Source organism: Microcaecilia unicolor, chromosome 2, assembly GCF_901765095.1.
Source record: "Microcaecilia unicolor chromosome 2, aMicUni1.1, whole genome shotgun sequence".
Taxonomy (NCBI): Eukaryota; Metazoa; Chordata; class Amphibia; order Gymnophiona; family Siphonopidae; genus Microcaecilia; species Microcaecilia unicolor.
The window spans coordinates 378,110,139-378,125,764 of record NC_044032.1 but is presented as its reverse complement, the minus strand read 5'-3'; the positions used below and the strand labels follow the sequence as shown (position 1 = coordinate 378,125,764).

The following is a 15,626-nucleotide window of genomic DNA, read 5'->3' as shown; positions in this document are numbered from 1 at the left end:
AATGCATGGTTAGTGCAGGAGCCCTTTCCACGTATTAAATAGTTGTCAGTAAGGGCTCTCACGCTAATGGCCATTCTCTAATTTGGAAATTAGCACCTGGCCATTAATTGAGGAAATGAAAACTCGGCCATTTTTCAGTTGCACTAAAGTTGGCCTCGGCGTGCGGGGAAACCCACACAGTATACATAGCGCAGGCCACCTTTTAGTGTAGCTTAGTAAAAGGGTCCCTTGTAAGCCCTCTATGGATAGGAAAATGCCTACTGTAGCTGAATGTAACTCACCTTGAGCTATTACTGAAAAAAAGTGTGAACTAAATCCAAATAAATATCTTAGTTTTTTGGGAAGGATTGATATTGAGAGTGCCAAACCCAGCCAAGAGCATTTGGTAGGTTGTTCAAAACCATGATGGTAATAACCAGGGCTTTTTTTTTTGAGGGGGTACTTGGGGAGTACTGAGTATCATACCTTTTCCATTGTCTGCTAAATTTGACCCGTGGTCCTCATATTTTAATGAAAGAGCTCAGGCTCTACATACAAATTCTGCCTTGTCATAGATTCTGTGTCTGGTTGCAGGGGGCCTGGCTATTGTGGGGTGGGTCCCTCAGTGATCACTCCACCCCCTGAAGGGTGCCCTGGCATTTGAGTACCGGCACTTTTTAAACTAGAAAAAACGCACTGGTAATAACAAAAACTAAAGTAGAATGCAAGAAACAAATAATTCAAAGCCAGATCAATACCTGGAAAAACAAACCAATTCATGATCAATATTTTTATGATATTCAAGGAACAGCAGATCAACGTTTGACATGGCAGTAGTTGAAATCTGGATTGCTTAAAAAAAGCAACAGTGGGTACACTCAGTGGAGCTCACAGACCCTGCAAACAAAAATACCACGAAAGACAAAAATTAAACAAATTTCAGACAACAGCAAATGCCAGTTGGGTAAAATCAAGGATGAAACTATAGATCACCTGATTAGTGGCTTTAGTAAAAATCAACCAAATGGAATACAACTTAATTATATAATTGCAAAGATCAAACATTGGAATTCATATAGAAAACTATGGCTTCGCTGTCAGCAAACACTACTGGGATCACACGATTGAAAACGTCTTAGAAAATGAGGAGGTCAGTATCCTGTGGGATTTTAAAATACAGACAGAGAGATATCTTGAATATAATACACCAGATATTACTGAAAAGAAAAAATGAATGGTTCATAGAGGTGGCCGTGCCAGGAGATACTAGAATTGATGAAAAACAAATGGATAATTTAAGGAAAAAACCAGGATATGCGATTATAAAAGAAAAAAATCAACTTTAATATCAATTGTAATTAAAGCCCTAGGAGCTATACCGTAGGATTCACCACCCTGCCGTAGCGGAGCAGCTACTAAGAACTAGGAACAAAGTGGATTCTATCCGAGGGCCAGATGCACTAAACCTAATGAGCCAGCAATGTGGTTTTTAAACTAGTTCTAGCTGGTTTAGCGAGCAAGGAGTAAAACGTGGCATGCACAAAAGGGCTCTCTCCTATCACGGTAGTAGCTAACGAAAACGGAATGCAAAGCTATTATAATGAGCTAATTACTATACAAATGTGCTAGAAAGGCAATGCACAGCCATTTTCCGACTGGATGCACAGAAGCAAACCCTACCTTCAACGCTGAAATCTTAACGTTAGGTCTGGAGCTCTTAATTCTTAAATTCAGCAAAGTGCCCATGAACGAGAAGCAAACCAGCAGCCACCTTGACCCTCCTCCCTCTGTCTTCTGGTGTTTCTTATTTCCCAAAGTAAGATTTGGAGGGTTGCAGAACTGTGCTGAGGATCCACATGGGAAATGTAGTCTATTAAAATGGTCACAGCGCTATTGCCGGTGGATTGATTAAGCTAAAGTGAGCTAGAAATATGAACAAAATCACTGCAGCTCAGAACCAGTCACCCAAGAGCTCCCTGCTCCAGCTTTTCCAGCTGGTCTCTCTCATCCAATCATAGCGATTTAGCTGACACCATTGTCAGCTAAATGCACTACGATTGGCTGGCAGGCAGGCACTTCGAGGCAGGCAGCATCAAAGGCTGTAGGTGGCTATTATGCACGCAGCTTGTCTGCGTGTATGAAGCCGTCTGTGGCACGCGCAGAGCAGCCGCGCTTAATGTATGACTAAGTACATAAGTACATAAGTAATGCCATACTGGGAAAAGACCAAGGGTCCATCGAGCCCAGCATCTTGTCCATGACAGCGGCCAATCCAGGCCAAGGGCACCTGGCAAGCTTCCCAAAAGTACAAACATTCTATACATGTTATTCCTGCGCATGCTCAACTAACCGACTGGCTGGAAGGAAATCGCATGCAAATGTGCTAACAGCGAGCAGCTCATTTGCTTGTGATTTCCTTCATGCATCACCGTTGTTTTCCAAATCAGTAAGCAACAACGGAGGGGGGGGGGGTCGCTAAGGGAAGGGCTTTAACGTGTAGTTAGTGCATCTGGCTCCAAGTGTTCAACATATTTCTCTCCAGATAGATGAACCACAGCACAGAATAGAGTGACTAGGAGAGCCACATTGAGCCTGCAAATAGGTGGGAAAATGTGGGATACAAATGTAACAAATAAAATAAATAAATACATCTTCCTTGCAAGGAAAGAACACAAGCCAGCCAGGTGTCTGGAGAAATCGTACTAATATAAAAGAAGATATCTAGACCATGTGGGGGGGGGGGGGGGGGGGGGGGGGGAGGGGCAGAGGGTGAAAAGGGCCGATGAAGAACCTTCAACAAGAGTTTACTGTTATCTCCTCAACAAGGCTAAGCGTATTCAAATTTACATCTTAATTACATCTACTGTTTGAACTGTGGATTTTAATAGCACCAGGCAAAAAATGTTGTAAACTTGGGAAAAGTTTACTGCTGTTTAATGGAGATGGTTTCCTAATTGCTTTTATAGCAGCTTGCCAGGAATAATACAATGAATTTAAAGAGCAAAACTAGGTAGGCTTTTCACAGTGCTGACTGCCTGTTTCCTGATTTTGTTTTTAGGTGTTTTTCCTCTATGCTATTGCACCTGTTGGAGATGACTGTTATGTCTGTCTGTCCATCTGTATGCAGAGTCCAGACAAACCTATGCATATAAAGACACACACACATACACACACTTCATCCACCTCCTTTTTCCAGCCCCAACCCCACACCTCACCACCTTTTTCCAGCCCTCCCCCACATACTCCTTCCACTTTTTTCCAGCCCCCCCCTCAAATTTCATCCACCTTTTTTCAGGCACCTTCCCTCCCTCCCTCACTCCTGCTGTTTCTGCCTGACCATTCCTTTGAGCTGTGCAAGCCTCCATATAGCTTTGTGGCTTAAAGCAGTGTCTCCCAAGTCCGGTCCTTGAGTACCCCTTGCCCGTCAGGTTTTCAGGATATCCACAATGAATATGCATCAAAGAGATTTTCATATAAAGGATGCAGTGTATGAAAATCAAGTTCATGCATATTCACTGTGGATATCCTGAAAGCCTGGCGGGCAAGGGGTACTCCAGGACTGGGCATGGAAAACACTGTGCTGTAGGATCAGTAGAGTGTGACTATGCAATTTTTTTTCACAACTTTGATGTTTTAAAAACTGTAGGTGTGTAAAGTAGGGTATGTGATTTCTGGGGTTAATTATTTTTTTTAAATTGATAAATGTGTAATTTTTTAAAGTCATAATTAGTCCATACCTGAGGTTGAAATTTTGCCGGATTATGCATTTGACCCCCTCTATCTTGTGGTATAAATAAGTCACATTCCCCAGTTTTGGTAATTTTTCACTCCATGAGTCTCATATCATATAAGGCTCTATGCAGTAAAATACTTAACTTGGCTGGAAGTATTCTAGTGATTTTATAATATTGGCCACTCTTCTTTGAACCTTTTCTTTTTTGAGATACTGCGACCAGAATTGAACGCAATACTCAAGGTGAGGTCACACCATGGAGTGATACAGAAGCACTATAATATTCTTGGCCTTATTTTATTATTTATTGCATTTGTATCCCACATTTTCCCACCTTTTTGCGGGTTCAGTGTGGCTTACAATATGAGTTAAATGTTGGAAATACAATTTGTTACAGATTGGTTATGGATTACATTGTGCAGAGTTATGTGAAACAATTGAGGTGTTGTTAAGGAATGTAACAATGGAGCACAAACATTGAAACTTTGGATCCCTTTCCTAATAATTCCTAGCATCCTGTTTGCTTTTTTGGCCATTGCCGCACATTGGGCAGAAGATTTCAGTGTATTGTCTACAATGACACCTAAATCTTTTTTCTTAAGTGCTGACTTCTAAGGTGGACTTTAGCATCAGGTAACTATGATTTGGATTATTCTTCCCAATGTGCATCACTTTGTATTTGTCCACATTAAATTTCATCTGCCATTTGGATGCCCAGTCTTCCAGTTTCTTACGTTCTTCCTGCAAGTTTTCACAATCAGCATGTGTTTTGACAACTTTGAATAGTTTTTTTGTCATCTGTAAATGTAATCACCTCACTTTTCGTTCAGTTTTCCAGATGATTTACAAATATGTTAAACAGCAGCGGTCCCAGTACATATCCCTGTGGCACTCCACTTTTCACCCTCCTCCATTGAGAGAAATGGCCATTTAACCCTACCCTCTGTTTTCTGTCCAATAACCAATTCCTAAACTACAGAAGGACATTTCCTCCTATCCCATGACTTTTTAGTTTTCTCAGGAGTTTCTCATGAGGAACTTTGTCAGAAGCTTTCTGAAAATCCAGATGCACTGTATCAACCAGCTCACCTTTATTCATATGTTTATGCTTTCAAGGAAATAGAGAAAATTGGTGAGACAAGACTTCCCTTGACTGAACCCATGCTGACTCTGTCCCATTAAACCATGTTTGTCTATGTGTTCCATAATTTTATTCTTTATAATAGTTTCTACTATTTTCCCGGCTCTTCAGTAGGCTTGTGTCAGAAAGTTCAAGTTTTAAAACTATGGGGAAATACTGTCTTTATCATAAACCTTACAATACCTCTTTTAAACCCCAAACTTAAATCACCAAAGCACAGAGTAAAAAAAAATGTTCACTTACCCAGAGAAAAGTCCTGTTCTCTCAGAACTTCTCAGAAATAACGTTTCCTGGGACCTTTCCTCTCTATATAATTTGATGCTTCAAAGGGTCTGTTTGAAGAAATCAGTAGAAAATTATAAGAAATCCTTTCTTCAAACCCCCTAAGGCCTGCCCTGATTTGGTGGTAGGTTTCCAGTATAAAGAGCGGGGTTTGTGCAGTGTTCTCTGGGCATTGGAAGGGAATAGCAAATGACCTAATTAATATGCATTTGATTACCTCTTTCCTACGCTAAATCCCTCTGAACATTCTGCGCAGATTAACGTTGGCGGTAGGCCAGTGCTAATCAGCTCTAATGCTGGTGGTAGGTTCTGAATATTGGGGCCCTGGTTAGGACAGCAGAATATTGGTATACCCAGAGCATGTCCAACTCTGCTTCAGCTGTGCCCTGGACTCCTCATCACTACCCTGCTAGTGCTGAGATGGTCAGAGATTTATTGGTTTATTTTATATGTGACATTTGTTAAATAGTCATACACCACGGTAGAAAATAGAAAATATTTTCTACCTTGTGTTTTGGGCATGCATCAAAAATGGAATTTCTGCTCAGGGAACACGGTATCTGGGTGGTAGTTGCAATCTGGCGTGTGTTCAATACGCACAGGCACCTACGCACCTTAGTAAAAGGGTCCCTAAGTGTGCTTTATTAAATCATGAGAAACCCAGCACCTTGAGTGAGAGGTTCCCTTGTGCTCCTTGCAGATCTTTCTTTCAATTAACACTGGTTTACCTTAACTGATCCAACACAGGCTTGCAGAAAGAAGAACATGAAGCAATTTTCCATGCAAGGTGTTTACTAAAGAATGTGGTTAGGGGCTTTTTGCAGATATAATGACTGGAACATAGATAAATGGTTGCTGGTGAAATCGAACATGCTAATCCAGTATGATGTTGCTTTAGCCCTTACCAATAATCTTGATCAGTTTGGTCTGAACTAATAATTATCTACATTGTGGTCGGAATTTATGCTAATGAACTGTTAGAGTTGTAGAATTGTAGAAGAGTATAAAATGTGATAGATGACAAGACAAATTTGGAGAAGTATTCAGAGATAGCACTCATGTGCAGCTTTGTTGTAACTCTCTCATGAGAAAATAAACATAGTCAGTATTCTTGCTTGGTAAGTAATAAAGGGAATATTTTCTCATTTCTGCGTGGCCTTCACTTCTTCTCTCCCTAACTGTATGAGTGTGTGGAACATTCTATTGGGTTGGGAAGAGCAGAAGATTAAACAAGCTCAGTGCACACGGTAGCTGGGTGGTAGTTGCAATTTGGCGCATGTTCAATGCACGCAGGCGTCTACGCACCTTAGTAAAAGGGCCCCAAAGTGTGCTTTACATTATTAAATCATGAGAAACCCAGCACCATGAATGAGCGGTTCCCTTGCACTCCTTGCAGATCTTTCTTTCAATTAACACTTTGGTTTACCTTCACTGATCCAACACACTTTGATTTGCCAATATCTCAAATGAACTATGCAACATGATGTTCCATGCATGACAAAAAAAAAGTAACCTCATCTTTTTTTTTCTGATCTTGGTATCATTTTCTTTCAGTGAATTTATTGGACTCTCGGACTGTTATGGGTGATCTAGGATGGATAGCCTACCCAAAAAATGGGGTAAGTCATTTCCTTCTTCCAGCCATGCTGTTTTAACCATGTCATTCAATAGTTTTTATGCGGAACTGGATGTAAAAGTGCTAGCTAGTTTTTTCAGAATACCAATATGCCTGCTTCTGTCTATTCTGGTTGCATATGTATTTGTGTGTTAAGTGGTGCGTAGATGGCAGTGCTGGCTGTATCGACTAAGACAGGGCTGGACTGGCTTGTACAGTCTGAGTCCCGCATATAGCAGTCTGGTTTACGATGGGCTGGAGAAGGCTTCTACGCAAACTCCAGTAATTTTGAACCTGAGGACAGTGCCGGGCAGATTTTTACAGTCTTTGTTCCACAAATGACAAGACAAATTCGGATAGGCTGAAGTTGGCTTTGATGGCAACTCCTGTAGCTGGAATGTAAGGACAGAGCCAGGTGAAATTCTATGGTCTATGTCCTAGAAACAATGAAGAAAGACCATGATCAAATATATAATATCACTTTCATTGTTGATTTAATCTTGAGAATGAATATGACTGTTGGGTGGACCATTCAAGTCTTTATCTGCTGTCACTTACTAGATTACTATGTTACTAATAACTAAAAAAGTAAATATATATATATATATATATATATATATATATATATATATATATATTCAGGAACATATTCCCCATTTTAAATTATTTCCTGCCAAATCTGATTCTCGGTTCTTCTTCATTATTTATACATTATGGTGTCAATATTCTGCTTTTGGTGGTGAGCATTTTGCTCGCTGCTGACAGCGTTATTCACTGATATTCAAAGCTGTGACCTGTGCAGGCTTCAGCTTTGAATATCCGGTTTGAATAGCCGTTTAAGTTGATATTCAGCCCCTAAGCAGTCATGTGCTAGTGCATAAAAATAGGACAGACTTTTATATGGTCCCATTTATGCAGTAAACCTGGCTGCTTAAAGGCTGAATATCAGCACTTACGGTCCCTTTTACTAAGGCATGCTCAAATGTGTCCTGCACTGCAGTAGGCGCGTATTTTGGACGCACGCTGGTCCATTTTCTCAGTGCGCCTGGAAAAAAAGGCATTTTTTTTTATTGTGCCGGAAAATGAATGTACAGCAAAATGAAAACCAGTGCGTGTCCATTTTCGGCCTGAGACCTTACCGCTACCCATTGACTTAGCGGTAAGGTGTCACATACTAACTGGGCAGTATGTGTCCTGCGCATATCAACTGCTGATTACCACCGGGTAAGCGCCATGCAGATCTCTAGGTGTACTATATAGATTCTAGGGGTGAGTGGCTAGCCCTGACCAGTGGCGTAGCCACAGGTGGGCCTGGGTGGGCCAGGGCCCACCCTCTTAGTGCTCAAGCCCACCCAACAGTAGCACACATTTAGCGGTAGCTGGTGGGGATCCCAAGCTCCACCAGCTGAAGAGTTTCCCCTGATGTTACCGAAAATGCTACTCTCCACGATACTAGCACCTGCACATGCTCAGTTTTCAATGCATGCCTGCTACAGACTGCCAAGGTGGAAAGAAGCGTTTTCCCACTAGCTGAGATATTTTTTGGTGGTGGTGGGGGGGGGGGGGGGGGGGAGAACACTTGGTGCCCACCCACTTCTTGCCTAGGCCCACCCAAAATCTGTTGTCTGGCTACGCCCCTGGCCCTGACCAAGTGATTTAACCATTCAGCGGCCAGCTAAATTGCTTTGAATATCAGGCCCTACATTTATAAGTATTAAAACATAAAAACACAAAAAGGGCAGTTCTAAAAAAGGTGCTTAAACAGGCGCCAATTGTGCACACTAATTTATAGAACAAGTGCACTTATGTACATGAATGATATCACAGATTGGCATTTACATTCATATGTGCAATGCACTATTCTGTAAAATTGACATGCTAGTCACATGGAAGTACATTCTTTAAATGGCACCCAATAGTTAGGAACAGGTCAAACACAGCGAGGGTGACAAATGATAGAATAGCAGATGATGTCCTATATATTGTAGCTTTATTGCAACATCCGAGACTCGACACGAGTCGTGTTTTGGCCAAAAGAGGCCTTCCTCAGGAGTCTTCTATTGGATGTGTAGAATTCCTAGCTACCCTCGATAAAATAAACTTGATGTCTTCTACCTTGCTGCTCACTCTTCATAGGACATTTAATTAGAACTTATATGTGTAAATTTAGGCATGGGATCAGCGCCTACATTTTACACGCAGCCCAAAAAGGAGGCCTTGGATATGGGCGTGTCATGGGCATTTTGGGGCAGATTTGGGGTTCAGTTTTGAATTACGTGCGTAATGATAGAATATGGAAGTTCTGTGTATAAATTTAGGCACAGGCATTTGCGCCATGTTTTTGCTGGTGCAAATGGCAGCGCCTAAATTTTATGTGCAACCCCTAGGTGCAGTGGCGTAGCTACATGGGGCCACGGGGGCCTGGGCCCCCATAGATTTGGCCCTGGACCCCCCTGCCGATGACCCTGGACCCCTCCTCCCACCACCAACCCTCCCCCGCCTCCATCCACTACCTTTGCTGGCGGGGGACCCCTACCCCCGCCAGCCAAGGTCCTCTTCTTCCGGCGCAAGGCTTTGTTCTGTTTCTGTGAGTATGATGTCCTGTACATACCCCATGCCCCTCCCATGGCCACACCCCTTTTGGAGTTGTGCGCTATGAAATTTATGTGCGCACTTTATAGAATAGGGCGTAAGGTAGATCTATGAATAACTCCTAATTACTGCCAATGAAGTGCAGGATAACACCAATTATTGATAGCAACAATTTAGCTAATTACTTTGCACATGGATCTGCAATCCACACCCTATATTGGGCACCTAACTTTGGGTGACCTATAAAGAATCTGGAAGATGGCACATAAAAGGAAATGGCCTATACTAGTTGGTGGAGCATAGACATGTCATGGGCAGTCCACCTAGCGATGCGTGCACTTTACAGAATAGAATCAGATTCGCACATTGCAAGGCACACTTGAGTACACTAGCTTATTTATGCCATTGACCTAGTGTAATCTGTCACATCTAAGTTTCGGCATGCCAAATTAGCTTTACACTACTGTTCTGTAATGGGTTAGGCGTGCCACAATACTGTTACAGAGTTGGAGCTAAGCACATTTCTTTGTTGCATCTACAGTTAGGTGCCAAAATTGCCATACAGGGCAGACTAGTGGTCCATCAAGCCCAACAGTCATTCTCTAACAGTGGCCAGTCTGGGTTACTTGGAAGTATGTGGCATCCTGTGAGAAGACTCAGTCCACATCGCTCTCCCACACAAGTAAGAAAGGCAATCTCCAAGTCTAGCTGGGTAATAATTGTTAATGTACCTACCCTATTTTTAAAATTCAGCTGTAGTACTAGCTTTGAGGGCATCCTCTAGCAATCACATAATTGTGTTTGCTCATTATCAGCGACCCTTTATTTTGTGTACACTGAAAAAATGCTTGCTTAAATTTGTTTTAAATCTGCAACCAATTTCTTTCACAGAGAAAGGTAGATGTAAATATTTGCACCTTTTAACGTGTTCTACACTATTCATGATTTTATAAGCCTCTGCCATATCCCCTCTCAGTCATCTCCAAGCGTAAAAGAGCTCTAACTTCTCAATCCTCTTTTAATACAGAAGCCATTCCATATCTTTCGTTATTTTTGTTGCTCTTTTAGTTCTGCTGTATCCTTTGTTGAGATGAGGCAACCAGGACTATACACAATAATGTTCTTTTGTCTGAATATTTCTGCTTTGAGTCTGCCCTTTAGCTATTCATGCTGCATGAATATTACATGTAGCAGTGCGATGCTGCATGGACTTAAATGAGGGTCAGTACATCAGAGCCCCTAACGTTTATTGATTTGTCACGGTGAAAGTAGCTAAGCTGGAAGGATTTTCAGGAACTTCAAACACTGGGTAAATAATTTTTAAAAACTGAAATAATTGGCTACTTAATTTTGGCGTCCTTTGACGAAGCGGCGGAAAAAAAAGTGGCCTTAAAGTGTGCCCTTATGTGGGTCTTTCTTGCACGCTAAGGCCATTTTTACCGCAGCAGAAACATGCCCTTTTTCTATTTTCTGCATTAATGGCCATGTGATAATGGTATACAATGCTAAATTCCCATCTGCTGCACAGATGTAACACACAGAGCAAACAAAAATCCTTTAACAAAGATATTCTTCATATATAGAAATTATATGTAGGGACATGCTCATATGTTTTCAAGGGACAAACATAGACTCATTGGTCTTCAAAGTTGTCCAGGCGTATAACCATTGCATGACTCCACTGTTTTAAAGTTGGCTAGCTTTTGTTATCAGTACTGTTCCGATAAGTCTTTGAAGCTGTATATTTTACATTTCTCTGATCCAGCAAAATCAATAGCACTGACAATTAAACTCATATCATGTTACACCCCCGTGCCAAATAACAGTTTTTTGTGTGTATAACAATTCTGTAAACTTCTTACTTAATTTGCTAGATGAAATAAATGAAACGGGTCCCAACATGGTCCATGTTTTTGCCAGAGCTGTTTTACAGATAAAAGCATTGCACGTGAAGGATACTTTTTACATTTAAAGAATTTAAGATTTTACAGTGGGTGTCTTAAAACATATGAGCACATCCCTACATATAATTTATATATATAAAGAATTGTTATATATGAAGAATATCTTTGTTAAAGGATTTTTGTTAGCAGTGCGTGTTACATCTGTACAGCAGATGGGAATTTAGTATTGCATAGTGTATTCTCCTTTCTCATCTATTCCACAAAAAGTATCCTCAGTTTTGTTTCTGGTGGTCTTTCATGTGCTAATGTTGTCATTAGTACATGGTCATTTTTAAAAATGACCACATGAGCACTTACTGCTACATATTTTGTAGGCGACGAGGGCTCCTGTGTTATCTGTGCACTAACTGGTTAACACAGGAATGTCCACTCTGTGCCCATGACACACCCTCTTCCCCCCCCCCCCCCCCCCCCAAAAAAAATGACACATGGTTAGCATGTGCACATTTACCGCAGGATGCCTGAGCGTGTCCCATGGTACTCCATTTTAGCTGTGTTAGGCACATATTAGCACCTAACACGGCTTAGTAAAAGGACCCCTCTACTTCTTTCGTCAGTTGTAGAATTTAAAATGTTTGATTGCTAGTGCTGGCACATGAAACTTTCACAACAGATTTCAGAGAGGTATGATAGAACGTTTGTACTTGACATGGTAAACGTAAAAAGAAAAGTTTTAAGCAGTGGTGTACCAAGGGGGGGCGGTGGGGGCGGTCCGCCCCAGGTGCACGCCGCTGGGGGGTGCCGCGACACGCGTCTGTCTGCTGAGTCCGAGTTCGCTAACTTCGCTAACTTCGTTCGTTCGTTTGCTGCAGCTCCCTCTGCCCCGGAACAGGGAGCTGCAGTGAAAGAATAAACGAAGTTAGCAAAGTTAGCGAACTCGGACTCAGCCGACAGGCGTGCACCGCGGCACCCCCCCCAGCGGCGTGCACCAGGGGGGGTGTCATTTCATAGGGGGGGCCGCGCTGCACCCGGGGGGGGGGGGGGGGGGCGCATCGGCGATCCGCCCCAGGTGTCATGCAGGCTAGGAACGCCACTGGTTTTAAGTGTGTATTTTGCTGTGATGAAGTTGTTTTTGTTACATACAGTCCCTGTGGTCTGCTGCTAAGACTTTTAATTCAATCATAACTTGAATTAAGAAGTGGTTTCAAACTAGTTTCATGCACTCCTGTCGATAAGCACATTTAGGCTTTATGCCAGCCGGAGGTTATGAGAACCTCTGAAAGGATAGTCAGATGCCCGTAGGTTGGAGAGGGGTGAGAAAGGAAATAGAATCTCTGATACAGGTAGAACTAGAGAAGCTTTCCTCCAGAAGAGAATAATTTGAGCAGTTTGTCTTTGCTTCAAAATGAAAGCAGTGATGTCTTACCTGAAAGGTAGGAAAGGAAGTTCATGACGCCTATGATAGCTCACAAGTGCTTGGGACTTTGGGAATGTTTCCCACTTGAATATTGTGTTGTTATGCTCAAACTGGATCAAGGCTCTGATCCACAGTATTGCAACCATTTTGTCGAACTGACATCTTGTATCGTAACAATATGGAAACTGCTCAGTGTCATTGGAAGACTTCTATACTGTAATCAAGCCTGCAAAGTGTTGTAGGGCAGAGACCAGTGTTCACAATTCTAATTCTGCTCACTTTCAATCATCAGTAAATACGAATTTATTGTATTCTGATGGAGTGTAAAAAGACTGTGGTATTGCTTATAGTTTGTGATCGTCTTTAATTTTAGAAACAAAGAAATGACTGGGGAGCTTGTGTGTGGACTGGTTTTTGCATTCCAGATGAAATTGGAGTAGAGTGGTGGTCCCCACCTATACAGTCTTGAAACATGTGTTTCCCTCTTCAAGAAAATAATCCTCAATTTTGTCTAGAGTGAGGTCTAGAGGGCTAATTGGGAGAGATTGGTGGAGTACAATTTTCTGACCAAATTTATAAAGGTCATCAAAATCATTCACATAAGGGGAAAGAACTGACGTCACAATCCTCATTAAATTTGCTTCCCCAGAGAGCTTGAAAACCCAATTTAAAGATACATGTTAATGACTAAATTCAGCCCCTGGAAGGCAAATGTCTCCAGTTATTTGGGTTTTACAAGAGAGCAACTGATATAAAAAGGCATATTTGAAAGATATGCATGGTGATCAAAAGATGTTTTGCTGTGGTTTAGAAAATAATATTTGGAGCCTGTAGACAGAGAAGCTGCCCTTGACTGTCCATTAATACCATTCACTGCATCTATGAATCATCTGAAAAAAAAAGGACTTTTCACCTTCACAAATACATGTCTTTAATTCACATCAGACTGAAATATATCATAACATAAGAACATAAGTGTTGCCATACTGGGACAGACTGAAGGTCCATCAAGCCCAGCATCCTGCTTCCAGAAGTGGCCAATACAGGTTACAAGTACCTGGCAAGATCCCAAAACAGTACAATACATTTCATGATGCTTATCCTAGAAATAAGCTGTGGATTTTCCCCTTATCCATCTTAATAATGGCTTATGGACTTTTCTTTTAGGAACTTATCCAAACCTTTTCAAAACCTCGCTAAGCTAACTTCTTTTACCACATTCTCTGGCAATAAATTCCAGAGTTTAATTATACGTTGAGTGAAGAAATATTTCCTCTGATTTGTTTTAAATTTACTACTTTGTAGCTTCATTGTGTGCTCCCTAGTCCTAGTATTTATGGAAAGAGTAAACAATTGATTCACGTCTACCCGTTCCACTCCACTCATTATTTTATAGACCTCTATCATATCTCTCCTCAGCCATCAGTCACAGGCATTGTGTGGTACAATTAGACATACCCACTTATGCCAGCCTTTGACCTGTCATACTGTAAGTAGGTGCACCTAAGATCTGGTATGCCAAAGCGACTTTGTTTTAACTAAACATGCCCTATTGTGGCACCTAGTTTCAAGTTTAATAAATCCTTGATATACTGCCCAGGGCACAGGCCTTCAGGGTGGTGTGCATGCAATAATAAATAGGTAAGGAACACACAGACCAACTCAAAAGAGAAAAAGGAAAGAATGCAAGAATGAGATCCAGGAACTCCAATAAAACAGGACAGGTCAAGAAGCCAAGCCGGCAAAGCAAAGCAGGAGAGGACAAAACAGAAGAAGTGTGAATACATTGAGTCCCACAGCGCTCCGTCACAATGTAGCCAAACTAATCTAAATCCGGCAAAATCCTAAAATAAGACATCAATTTATAGAATTGCCACTTTAGTGTGCAATAAATGTTTTAAGGCATGCTAATGAACAAATACACATCCCTAATAGCATTGTGAGGGTAATTTTATAAAGCAGACACCAACATTTAGGTGCCAAGTGCATACATAAATAACCTGAATACTCCTGGTTGTGTACATATTCCTCTAGATGCCAACATTCTGTCTACCTGCTATTCTATGAAAATGTGCCTAAATGCAACAACACATAGTTTGAAGATGGGCATAATCTGGGCAGCTGCTCTTTGATGCCCTAAAGAAGTTACCACGCTAGGGATCACTTACCTCCCCCCGCCAAGTCTTCTACCTTCTGCTCTTCTTTCTTCTCAGTTACCAGCCTTATTCACTATCTTATTGTAAACTGCATAAAACCCATTCCATGGCCCTTGCGGTATACCAAGGTGTTGTAAATAAATGAATTGTTGGTGCCTAATTGACTAATTAGTTTACATGTGCCCAGATTTGGGGTCCTTAACTTTGGGGAACCTTGAGAATCTGAGGGGTAAGTGTGTGACATGTAGTGTCTATGCAAGCATAAGTGTGTGAGTTAGTATCGTGCACTATTGGGGCTGAACCTGGGAGTCTATTTTACAAAGACACATGGAGGAGCATTTTCAAAAGAATGCCCAAGTCAGAACCGGGATGTCCCGTCATAACATTCAAAAAACCCATCCATCTCACTGCCATTTTCAAACAGGGAGAATGTTGAGGTTTCCTGCTCGAAAACATGTGAGAACGTTCAAAATGAACAGCCATTTTCCAAAATAAAATGTCCAAGATTATGAACAGCAAAAAAAACAGGAACAAGGAAGTCTGTCCGGCAGCATTTGCTAAAAGATAGCCTGACAGACAGCCCTGAAAAGCAGCGGGGGCAGCCTAGTGGTCGGTGCAGGGAATCTAAAGGGAAACGAGGGATAAACGGGCTGATTCAATGTACCTCTAAACTCTGGGTTAGGCCTCGGGTAAATCTACTTCACGTTCCCCTTCCAATGCAGTCCCTGAGACAGGTGCTCCCTGTTCTGGCCCTTCAGCTGGCTGCCTATCCATGGGTTCCACGCCTCCCACTGCTTGCTGGTCTGC

General features: G+C 41.8%; 1 protein-coding gene across 2 annotated transcripts in view; it reads left to right on the top strand.

The window, feature by feature from the left end:
- EPHA5 (EPH receptor A5) overlaps positions 1–15,626 on the top strand; it is a 609,249-nt gene that overhangs the window by 27,042 nt on the left and 566,581 nt on the right. For both annotated transcript variants that reach the window (XM_030194566.1, XM_030194568.1), the window contains exon 2: positions 6,690–6,754. In XM_030194566.1, coding sequence (XP_030050426.1) covers positions 6,690–6,754 — 65 coding nt within the window. The remainder of the gene's footprint in view (positions 1–6,689; positions 6,755–15,626) is intronic.